Source organism: Mirounga leonina, unplaced genomic scaffold, assembly GCF_011800145.1.
Source record: "Mirounga leonina isolate KUSES-001 unplaced genomic scaffold, KU_Mleo_1.0 Mir_101799, whole genome shotgun sequence".
Lineage (NCBI taxonomy): Eukaryota > Metazoa > Chordata > Mammalia > Carnivora > Phocidae > Mirounga > Mirounga leonina.
Window position 1 is genome coordinate 1,334,474 of NW_023270210.1, and position 11,807 is coordinate 1,346,280.

At 58.6% G+C, this 11,807-nt stretch overlaps 1 protein-coding gene across 1 annotated transcript; it reads right to left on the reverse strand.

The window, feature by feature from the left end:
- Positions 1-3,624: 3,624 nt before the first annotated feature.
- Positions 3,625-5,969, reverse strand: EMD (emerin). The gene is made up of 6 exons (XM_035011046.1): positions 5,747-5,969; positions 5,553-5,660; positions 5,309-5,386; positions 4,952-5,085; positions 4,444-4,490; positions 3,625-4,361 (listed from the first exon to the last, which is right to left on the reverse strand). The coding sequence occupies exons 1-6, from the start codon at positions 5,826-5,828 to the stop codon at positions 4,028-4,030; spliced, it is 783 nt and encodes a 260-aa protein (XP_034866937.1). The 5' UTR covers positions 5,829-5,969; the 3' UTR covers positions 3,625-4,027.
- Between the last annotated feature and the right edge of the window lie 5,838 nt (positions 5,970-11,807).

Sequence of the window (11,807 nt, forward strand, 5' to 3'; positions counted from 1 at the left end):
CCACCTCTGCTGGCTCTGGACGGGTCACCAGGCCTTCACAACCTGTGTGTAGAGCCCGGCTGAGGGCCCAGGCCTTGCACCCCTCCCTGTCTCCTCCTAGCAGCCTGGGTGGAGGGCGGGGGGGCCGGCCGCGGGTGGGGGGCGGCGTGTCCTCCAGGGATTTTCTTAGTGGGGCAGGGTCCCGGGCCGGTTTGCCCCTAGCAGGATGGAGTCCTGGTGCTCCTTTTCCTGGTGCCATCTGCCTGTCCTACTCCGGGGCCCTCTGCAGGGATGGCGCCCCAGTCTTGCTCCCCCCTGCCCCCGCCCGCGCGGGCCTCAGGCTCAGGCCTGGTCTGTCCTGTAGCCTCTGTCCGGCGCTGTCCCCAAGGGCTTGTTCTCCCCCAGGCTGGCATCTTCTGCCCTTGCGGCCCCACGTGTGTCGCAGCTGCCTGGGCACGATGTGGTGTCCAGGGAGGGACAGGGACTCCTGGTTGGCTCGGCTCAGCTCTGGAGCTGTGCTTCCGTGGGGGCCCTGGCCAGCGTGCCCGGTAGGTAGAAGCGGCGGGCCTGACTTTATTCACCTGTGTCCTGCCTGCCTTGAGTGGGACGGTGTCTCCTGGGACTGGCCACCGGGAGCCTCGGGTAGCAGGCCAGACCCAGGTTCAAGAACAGCGTGGACCTGGGGCGCCTGGGTGGCTCAGTTGGTTAAGCGACTGCCTTCGGCTCAGGTCATGATCCTGGAGTCCCGGGATCGAGTCCCGCATCGGGCTCCCTGCTCGGCAGGGAGTCTGCTTCTCCCTCTGACCCTCTTCCCTCTCATGCTCTCTGTCTCTCATTCTCTCTCTCTCAAATAAATAAATAAATAAATAAATAAGTCTTAAAAAAAAAAAAAAAAAGAACAGTGTGGACCCAATGCCACTTTCCTATCCTTTGGGCCCTTAAGGCCTTGGGTATTTTATCTTTCTGGAGCCACAGACTGCGCACCCCTTGAGCTGGAGTCTTTGTAGGGGGCCTGCTCCGAGCTAGGACCAAGCGGCCCTGAGCCATGCTCTCTAGCTGCAGCTGCTGGCTCGTGTGCAGCAAGGGGTCAAGTCAGGTGCACCCCTGGGTCTGCCCTGTGTGGACCTCCTCTTCCCCTGGGAATGTCAGGGGCACAGCTGCCAGACTCTACCCCTTGCCAAGTGTGTAGGGCACTCCTCTCCGCCTCCCTGTCCTGGGATGGGGCTCAGCCCACTCTGGCAGCCGGAGCCCGCACACCTGGTAGCCTACCTTGGGCTGCCGGGGCTTCTGCCCCAGTGGGGCTGACACCCTGGCACCAGCAGAGCCACTGTCCACTGGATCAAGGGCCGCTATTGCCCCCCTGCTGTGCCCCTGGGCACCTCAGGAGCCCTCGGTGGGGAGGGAGGGGCAGGAGGATGGCCTGAGCCCTTGGGAGTGGGAGAGCTGGAGCCCAAGCTGCTCCAGTGGGCCCTAGGTTGCTTCGGGGAAGGGGGCCTGTGGGAGCTTTCAGAGAGGTAGTCCCAGAGTCCTAGAGAGCACTAGGTGGAGACCCTGAAGCCTGGGGCCCCATCAGAGCCCCGTGGAGCTATCGACAACCTTTGGATTGGGGCATATGGAGACGAATGGAGATTGTTGTCCTTGGGGAATAAATGAATGGAAAGGGGGAGACTATGTCACATGGGTGGGACTATTTCCTGTCTTCTTTAATGCAAGAAACCACAGTGGGTGCCAAACACACCTCGCCTCCCCCTTTATTGCAACAGATAGAGGCCTATAGAGGGCCATTCCATCCAGAAGCCATACCGTCTCTCTCCCTTCCTTGGGATGCCCCAAGCTCAGCTCCTCTTCCTCTCATGCTGTCCCGTCACTCTGCCCCAGCTACTCCAGAGTGTCACCATGTCAACCTTGCCACTTCCCCAGGCCCCATGTTGGGTCCACTAGGCTCCACTTGCCTTTCTGCCCAGACCCATGGCCTGCCCAGGTACTGAGTGCTTGTGGGGCAGCTGCACGCCCAGGCAGGGTCAGGCCCTCCTCTCAACACACTTGATTTGGGATCAGCTGGTGATCGGTTGGGTGAATCAGTTAGTGCCTCTCTCAGGTCCTGGTGTACTGGTGACCCGACCCAGGTTCACTGATCTGCCCATCAGACCCTTTTGTCATCAATGAGGCATCATATTGTACCCATGCCCACCGGCCCCTACAGAACATCCAGGTCTCTGCCCTTGCACTGGCACGGGGAGGGGCAGAGGCGGGGAGCCTGGTGACATCCATGCCAAAGGTGGCTGGGCCCTGGGGGATGAGCCAGGCAGGAGTGACTTGCAGGAAACAAGGGAGGCTGAAGCTGTGGGGGTGGTGAGAAAATTAGAAGCAATTCATTTCTTTCATTTTTTTCTGTATATTCTAAATGCACGTGTTACTTTTAGGAAAACACACACACCTGAGAGAAAGACTAGCATGGAGGAAAAAAATGGCCAGGAGCCAGGGGTAGGTGCGGTTCCAGTTCCATCCCTGACCCAAGCTCACCGTGTAGCCATAAACAGGAGCCCATGGGTGCTGTGCCAACTGAGGCTGGGTCTGGCTGAGTCCTACCACCTGAACAAGGAGCTGGTCAGAGGCAAGGAAGTGACCTGTGCCCAGGAGGGGCAGACCGTGAGGGCAGGGGCAGGGCCTTCCAGCCACCGCCTCCCCCACCAGCCTCCCCTTGGGCTGAGGGCTGAGGGCTCACCTTGTGAGTCCCCGTCACTTCGGGGACGTACCAGACAGAGAAGGTACGGTTCTTGTCATTATTGGCAGTCACCTTTGCCTGTGGCGGGAAGGAGCCCATGAGGCCCTGCTCTGAACGGAGGCACCGCCGTGCCGTGCCCTGCCCGCCTGCTTGACGGTGGCCCTACCTCTTCCTGGTGGCCGGCTGGGTCCTCCACGTACACCAGCACCTCTCCCATCAGGAAATTCCTCATGGAGCCTCTGCTTCCCACCTGAGTGCTTGGAGTGGGGTCCAGCCCCTCTGTACTTTCCCACCCTCTGCTGGCAGAACAGAACCAGTATGTGTGGCCTCACGTGGCATGCTACCCTGGGTTTCCTTAGCACTTACTTTAAAAAAATATATGTAAACTTTTCAGGTTATGAAATACCCCCTTCCCCCACAGAAAACCTGGAGAGAAGCAATACAGCCAGGTGAGGGACTGGATTAGACCCAGAAGTGATGGGGCATTTCAGAGTGCTGCGAACCTTCCCCCATGCCATTCAACAAGCAGCTTTCCAGGAGAAACCCCACCAAACACACGCCTCATTTCCTTCCCATCCCCCTGCCCTCGGACACTGAGGCAGGTTGTCAGCTCTTCCCCATCAAAACAGCTGTAGCCAGCATTGTGCATGCACCCTCACCCGCATTTCCAAGTGGGCTCTCCACATCCCGTGGGGGCACAGTTCTTTGCCTAAGTAGTTATAGCAGCTTTGGGTAACAAGTCAGGGAGTGAACCCTGCAAGTAAAGCACAAACACGTCCATAGGTAGCATGTGATCCCTACCCCAATCCCAAAGCAAAAAGGGAGAACCAACAAAGCCAGATGTCGATCCTGGAGACCCAAGGCCTGGAGGTCTCCAGCCAGGGGAGCCTGATCCCTATCCAGAAGAAAGAGCCCACACATTAAAAATAAATGGTCTTTTTATTGTGTGTCCACGAAAACAAAGTCAGGGTGGCCTTAGTTAATCCCCCCAACGAGGTGACAACAGACAGGAGGCATGCAATGACAACAACCATATTCTCCTCTCCAGGAGAAGGGTCTCGCCTTCCTAGGCCCTAAGGGTCAGAGGCAAGCAGGACCAGGAAACTCCAGAGGAAGGCCTGCCCGGGCCCACCATGCCACGGAGGGCCTGGGCTCACTGCCTCCCTGGCAGAACAAGGCAGGGGGAGCAAGCACTGACCTGGGCCAAGCCCAGCACTCCCAAGCTAGAACACACAGAAAAGCCCCCACCCCCTCCCCCAGCAAACACTACTAAGGCAGTCAGCCAGGACTTCTGAGAGAACAGCTGGCCATGAAGGCAGACCCTCAGGGCTCCGTCCAGAAGGGATTGCCATCCTCAGCCTGCATGGAGTAGTAAACAAAGAGCAGGAAGGCAGCAAAGACCAGGAATAGGAGCAGCTGGCCCCAGAGTGGGACCTGGCGGTCCTGGCCCAGACCAGCCCCAGCGGCCTGCTTTTCTGGCCGGATAGCACGACGGGTGAGCCACGAAGTGGGAGAAGCTGAAGATGAGGATATGGGAGAGGTGGAAGAGGATGTGGGATAATAGGACAGGCCCAGGGAGCTTCTGGAGACGTTGGAAACAGGGCGGTAGTGCACGATGTTCTGGTAGGCGCTGTCCCGGCCATAGGCAGGGCGTTCCCTTAGGCAAAGAGGAGAGCAGATGAGCCAAGAGGGCCCGGGCCCAGAATCAGCCCTGGTGCCTGGCCCTTCCTGCTACTTACCTATCCTTGCTTTCCTCTTCAGAAGAGAAAAAACTGTCATCGCGCACCTATAGATAAGAGTCAGGGAGAGGGGACTGGCCGGCAGGGTCAGTGCGGCCTGTCCTATCCCTCAGTCCAAACTTACCCAGCCGGCTTATTCTGACCATTGCTTAGAGGCCCAGACCCTGTTCCCTCCAAAACTCTTCAGAGTTCCCAGCCTTATGTCTGTAGGACTTTGTCACTTGCTCAACGACTGTTCTGGCTGCCGGCACCTTACTTTGTGCCCCAGGGTTCTGAGAAAGAGCTCAAACCTAGATCCCAGACCAGGGTGCAAGGCATGTCCCACATGTTCTAGTTTTAACAGTTCTGACAGCCCCCCAGAAGAGGGCCCTGACCAGGAAGGTGTCTGCTCACCCTACCTCTCTGGAGGCACAAGACCTACCATTTGCACCCAGTGGCCCCCTTGTTTTGTCCAAACCCAGCTATGACCCCCATGGGTTTGTACCCAACTGCTCAACAGCCAGCTCACCTGGTGGTGAAAGGTGTCTGTATCTGCGAGTGAAGTTGAGGGCTGGCGGAATCCCTTGGAGGTGCCCACAGGCTCAGGTTCCCCATAAGTCCTGGTGGTCAAATAACTCTCCTCATAGTAGTCATCACTATAGTCTTGGGAAGGGGAGACAGCGGTAGTAAAGGGGACAGCAGTATCCCCCACCGGGCCCAGTCGCCCTAATCTGAATCCCATTTGGAAGCCTGTGACACGGTTTCTCCCCTCTAGGGCTGCTGAGAATGATGGGGATTGAGATTTCAGGTTCTCCCTGACACCGGGGTCCCTGAGGGAGTGGAATAAAGGTGGCAGGGTGCCCACCCCACCCCAACTCAGCCTTACCCTTGCTCTGGTAAAGTAAGGCGTCCTCTTTCTTCGGCAGATCATACATATCCGAGTCCACGGATGCTGAATCTAAGTCTGAAGGGGGGGGGGGACAGGAGCATTTGCCCCCATGGCTCCGCTCCCTTTTCCCCATGCCCCTCCCAGCCAGCGCCCCTGCCACACCCTCCCGACCCCGTCCTCCCCGTCGCCCAAACCCTGTCCCCGCGGGAGGCCAGGTGGAGCTGTGGGGCGGGGGCCTCACCCGAGAACCGATAGGAGAAAGAGGATGCGGACGAGTTCGGCGGCGAGAGCCTCCGCCTCTGGGTCTCGTATTCGAAGATTTTCTTTTCGTAGAGCTTGCGAGTGGAACCTGGCCAGACAGACGCGAGGCGGTCAGGGACGCGGGCCGGGAACCCGGGCATAGCGCGGGGAGGGGGCCCGCTCGCCGCCGCATACCCACAACAGGCCCGTGCGGGATGTTGTACTGGCGCAGCACGGCGGCCAGCTCAGCGTCCGACAGGACCGCGTAGTCGTCCATGGCGGGCGGTGGGGACCCGGGGGTGGCCCGGGCCTGGCGACACGGGCCGAGCTACCGCTGCCTCGGAGCACGGCGGGGGCAGCGCGAGCGTCTCGGGAGCGGCAGCCCTCGCGTCACGCCTGCGTCACGCTCGCGTCACGGCCGCGGGCTCTGCGGACGGCGCGCGCTGTGCGGGGCGGGGCCAGGCCGCGAGGAGCGGCCCCTGCCGGTCGGTCCGGCTGTGGAGCCGGCGGGGCGGGCCAGACGAGGCCCACACGGCACAAACGGGCGGGACAGGCTAGAGGCAAAAGAGGGGCGGGGCGAGCGCGGAAGCCCAAACTGCGCAGACCCGACTGGCGCCGGAGCCGGGGGGGCGGGCTCCGTGCCCCGGGAAGGGGGCGGGGGCGGCGAGCCAAGCGGCGCCACCTGCTGGCGCGTTTGGGCGGGGCTTGAGAGAGGAGCTGGGCCTGCGTGGGAGGGGAACGAGCGTGGGCTCGCCGGGACGTGGGAGCGGGGCGGGGCCAGCGACCGAGGCGTCACCCACTGGCGCGTCCCGGCCCGAAGGGAGGAGGTAGGGGGCCTACGCAACTCGAACCGGCAAAAACCGGCCAGGACAGGAAAGCGGCGCAGGATTGACGCGCTGGGCGTGGCTCGCGCTCCCTGAGTCACGTGGGCTTCGACCCGGCCCCGCCGCCCCAGTAGCCCCCACCTCCCCAGCAAGCCCCCGCCGCCCTCTCCCTACCCCGGACTCCTGCGCCTGGGGCTCCCCGGCCGCACCCTGGCCGGCCGCCCCTGCCGCAGCGGGAAGGGACCCGACCCCAAGAGCGGGCCCTTGGAGAGCGCGGCTCCCGGGCCGGGCGCCGCCGCGAGCGAGCGCTTTGCGCGCGTGCCCCATGCCAGGGAAGCAGCCGCCTCAGACCCCCGGTGCCAGGCCCGCCTTCCCGCTCTACACGGCCCTGGCCTGCGCACCTGCGCCCGCCCGCGCCCGCCATCCCACCGGTCCCCACCGCCTCCCTCCCTCCCCACTCCACCCGGGAGGAAATGGGGCACTGGGCCAGGAGGCCGCCAGCACTCCAGGAGCAAGCAGTCTTGCAAGGGACTGGGCGTGCCAGTGGGCACTGGCAGAGGGCCCAGTGAGGCGTGCAGACAGCGAGTGTGTGCCTGACCCACCATGCCGTCCACCTGGGGTGCTGGGGGTTTCCTCTCCTGTTGCAGTGCCTCCCCCAATGGCCCCAGGAGGCAGCCTGGCAGGGGGCGCGGGAGAGAGGGAGTCTTCCAGACCCGGAGGGCCTGCTCAGGAGTTCCAGTAAGGCTTGGCAGGCTCTGAGAACCTGGGTCTGGGTGGGCTTCCAGGACCCGTGGCAGTGCAGAGGGGGCCCCGAAGGACAGGGGTCCAGGATACTGATGTGGGTGAACCATGGGAGGCTGCCAAGGCCGGCGGAAGAGCCTGGACTGTCATTAGGCATTGTTGAGGGCCTTAGTCAGGAAAGAGCTGTTCCTGGGGAGATTGGAAAGGAGGTGACAATCATATTCTAAATGAAGCCAACTCATGGAGTGTGGGTCCAACTGAAGCGGCCCTCCCCGGGCAGGCCCAGAACTGGGAGCATAAAGAGAGGAGGTGCTATCTCTGATACCAGATGACAGCTGGTGACAGGGAGAAGAGAGGAAGTCTCTGGTCCAACCCAGCCTGGTTGATCCAGCTGGTGAGGGTCACAGACCAGTTAGTTCTCTCTGGGTCATGGGGTCTAGAAGAGGTAGCCACACAGGGAGTGGTGAGATGTGGCCTTGATGTGACCACACACAAAGACCCTCAGAGGAGTTGCTGCTGGCCGAGTTTTAGACTACAGGCGAAGCCTGCTCTGTCTCCTGAAATAGGAGGAGGAGGTGTGTGAGTCTCCAGACAGGTGCATGGCAGTAAAAGGGGGATAGCCCTGGGCAGGGCAGAACAGGGGCTTGCTTATCTTTCAGAGCAGGGAAGGGCATGGCATTTGGGCTCTGGGCGCTCAGAGGCTGTCTCATGAAATTTTGAGTTTTGGCAAGATCAGATTCCCCAGCACCTCTCCAAGCCTTCTTCTGCAATGCTGGCCCCTGTCCCAGAGGCTCAGTCCTCCCCCATGCCACCCCTCCCTGTAGGGATCCAAGCTGTTTCCTTATGAGGTCAAGGAATTCTAGGTTTGCCTTCTCCCCAAGGAACTCCCTCTCCTCTGGCACCTGCCTCGGCACTCTGTCTTTTATGTCCCACCCATTGCCCCCCTGTGGAGGTCCCACCATGGATGGCACCAGGAGGCTGAACTGTGATGGTCCCTTGAGCCCACCCTGTGGGCACCTGTAGCCTAAGCCCAGCCCTGCTGCAGTGCAGACCTGTTCCAGACCTCCAGAAACCAGGCACGCCCTTGACTATGGGAACTAAGAGGCACTCTGTGCCACCCCCATCACCTAGAGGAGGAATTGGGGGCTTAGAGAGGGAGGAGACTTGTTAAGGACCTTTAGTGCAGCAATTCAATCACGGACATTCCCACAGCTAGATTTTAGTTCTCAGGGCAACGATCTGGACAGTGTGGCCCAGTGGGGGTTCTGAGCCCTCACAGGGGCTGTTGGGGGAAATCTTCGGCCTCCAGCGGAGTCTTTCTGGGAAGGGTGTGCATAGGTAAATAAGAAGAGGAATTTTTTTGGAACTACAGCCAGGGTGAGAAGGACTAGGAAGCCACCAATTCCAAGTCAAGAATAAGAAGACAGTTTCTCTCGGGGCCCCTGGGTGGCTCAGTCAGTTAAGTGTCTGCTTTTGGCTCAGACCATGATCCTGGGATCCTGGGATGGAGCCCCAAGTTCGGGGGGGAATCTCAGATCAGATTCCTCTGCCCCTCTCCCTGCTTGTGTGCTCTCTCTCTCATTCTCTCTCTCAAATAAATAAAATTTTAAAAAAAGAAAAGAAGAGGACAGTTTCTCTTTTAAGGATGGGAATGGCTTCGAAGCAGTATGTTGTGTAACTTGCAGTCCCAGGAGGATTGCAAGTTATAAGAAAAGCTATCAACACGAATACATTTCTCAGCATCCATGTCCAAGGAGAAGATTGTTCACTGAGCTGTTCACATTTTCTTTAAGATCAGAATGTTCTTAATACTTTAGTTTGATACAAAACTTAACTTTTCAGCATGCCTGGGTGGCTCATGGACTCTTGATTTCAGCTCAGGTCATGTTCAGGGTCGTGGGATCGAGCCCTTAATTGGGCTCCATGCTCAACAGGGAGTCTGCTTGAGATTCTCTCTCTCCTTCTCCCTCTGCCCCTCCCCCACCCTCTCATGCTCTCTCTCTCTCTCAAATAAACAAATAAATATTAACAAACAAACAAAAACTTAACAGGCACCTGGGTGGCTCAGTCGATTAAGCGTCTGCCCTCAGCTCAGGTCATGATCCCAGGGTCCTGGGATCGAGCCCCACATCAGGCTCCCTGTTCAGCGGGGAGCCCGCTTCTCCCTCTCCCTCTGCCCCTCCCCCCGCTCATGCTCTCTCTTTCTCTCAAATAAATTAAATCTTTAAAAAATAAATTTAGAAATTAAAACAAAAACTTTTCAAGAATGTTAAAGATCCTTTGGGTTTTACCTGGTGATATTCAAATGCTTTGAAACATTGTTCAGAGAGTAACAAAAGCCATAAGATCATGACTATTGTGAAAATTAATATGTGGAAGATTGTCACAATCAATATAAAACAGTGAATGGTTAGCTGACTAAGTGTCTTAGAGAATGCCTTGTGTTCCAATTTCTAGAACACATTGGTTCATCTTTTTTTTTAAAGATTTTGTTTATTCATGTGAGAGAGAGAGAGTGCACAAGAGGGGGTAGGGGCAGACTATTGGCATGGCCAGGTGGAGATTCAGCCTGCCTTGGTGGCAAGAATGGAGGTGATTCTAGTTGTTTTCCAGAACCTTCAACACAAGGAGAAAAGGTCTCTAATTTAGTTTGATCTTCACCAGAGAACAGTGGGTGCTGTACAAACCTTTGCTTCCCCTAAGCCTGGAAGAAGTAGAGATCAAGAGCTGCCTGGCTTGCTGGGTTGTATATGGAGGGGAAGGGAGGCCGTAGTGTAAAAAGGATTCAAATGGAGGTGGGGGTCCCAGGATCCAGCCATGTGGCCATAGCCTCCTTCGTGACCCCCACCTATGGCAATGGCTTCCATTGTAATGTGTGTGGTAGGGTGGGTTTCCATCCTTGAAGGACAGCCTTGGCCATGAGCTCCAGCACAGCTACCTCACTGGCCTGAATCCATGCTGCTCATCCGTGCTCATCTGTCAAGTGATGAGAAGCCACTGCCCTCCCCAGCAGTGGGGGGGGGGGGGGCGGTGGGGGGCGGTTCCCACCAGAGGGAGCAGCAGGAGACCCTGGCGTTTTTAGGAGCTCCCACTGCGGGTCAAGGGGGAAAGGTCATTGCCAGTAGAGGTAGCTAAGGCAGCAGTGAGTGCGTGGAGGCCTGGAGGGCGGTCAGCGTTAACATCGTGGCTGGCTAGCCAAATTCAGTCAGCAGGGACTACCAGCTTCTTTCTCCCTCCCTCTTTTCCTGCCTTCATTCCCCCCTTCCTTCTTTTCTTTTTCTCTTTTACTTTTTATTTTTTTAAAGATTTATTTATTTGAGAGAGAGAGAGAGTGTGCGTGTGTGAGAGTGGGGGGGAGGGGCAGAGGGAGAGAGAATCCCAAGCAGACTCCCCGCTGAGCGCAGAGCCCAACCTAGGGCTCCATCCCAGGACCTGAGATCATGACCTGAGCCAACATCAAGAGTCCGTTGATCAACCGACTGAGCCCCCAGGCCCCCCTCTTTTTCTCTTTTAATGAAGTAGAATAAATTTTATTTTATTTAGATTTTATTTATTTATCTGAGAGAGAGAGAGAGAGCACAGAGGCAGCGGGAGAAGCAGACTCTCCACCGAGCAGGGAACCAGATGCGGGACTCAGTCCCAGGACCCTGAGATCATGACCTGAGCCCAAGGCAGTCGCTTAACCCACTGAGCCAGCCAGGCGCCCCAATGAAATAGAATAGAATAAAAAAAAAAAAATCAGAGTGCTTTTCAGGTAGTAAGGAAAAGTTTCATTTGGTGAAATGTTTCTGTTATTTGTGTCGATATGTGCTTGCCTGCGCGAGCCGTCTCCCACCGGCAAGCACACAATAGTGGCTCGGGAAAGAAAATGTCCTTCTCCTTGGGGGTTGTGGGCAAAGTGTTACAATGGCACTGCTTTCTGGGACCTTCCCCAAGGAAGTGACATTTGAGCTGAATCTGAAGCTACCATGAACTAGGCCTGTAGACGAGGAAGAGGGAGCCTGGCAGGGGCAGAGCGTTCACCAGTCCTTGGCTCTTCGTGGCTGCACCTCACCGCGCACTTCCAGACTTCGCGACTGCACCTAATCGTGCTCCCGGGCATTCAGGATCTTTGGGCTGCGGGCTCCCAGGCCAGGCCTGGCACGAGCGGGGACCAACTCGGTGGCAGCCAGGATGCTTGCTCTTCGCGGGGCTCGGGTCCCTGCCCCACTGTGGCCTTGCCGGTGGTAGAAGCTCCGGGAACACCTGCAACGGCCTGTTGGCCGTCCCCCACCCCCAGCCCCCGCCACCCCACAGGGCAGAATCCGACTTGCCTGGCCAGCTCAGGCTTGGGGCAGATGCAGGGGGCCGCGACTGGGGGCGGCTCCCTGGAGGGAGTGGCCTTTCCCGCTGAGCTGAGATGTGGGCCCCGTAGACCCCGCGGGAGCTTCAGGCGAGCACCCCCACCCCCAGGCGGACCTCGCCGGGCGGTGAGCTCATCGGGGGTGGGGGGGTGGGGGGTGGCGGCGTCGCCAGGCGGCCCAGGCGCTTGAGCTCACGGCGCGCCCCCACTCCCCCCCCTCCCCGCCGGCTCCTGGGCGATTTTACCAATTAAGGCTTTCTCTCCGGGCCGGGCGCGGGGCGGGCGCGGGGCGGGCGCGGGGCGGGGGTGCGGCCAAAAAGAAGGCGGGCAGCGGTGGCCCATTCGCGTG

Bases quoted from the DNA above. Each gene is read 5' to 3' on its own strand.
- EMD (XM_035011046.1), bottom strand. From the start codon at position 5,828: ATGGACGACTACGCGGTCCTGTCGGACGCTGAGCTGGCCGCCGTGCTG. The intron at 5,661-5,746 runs GTATGCGGCGGC...CTGTCTGGCCAG, and splicing joins CCCGCACGGGCCTGTTGTGG to GTTCCACTCGCAAGCTCTAC. The intron at 5,086-5,308 runs GTAAGGCTGAGT...CCCCTTCCCAAG, and splicing joins CTTACTTTACCAGAGCAAGG to ACTATAGTGATGACTACTAT.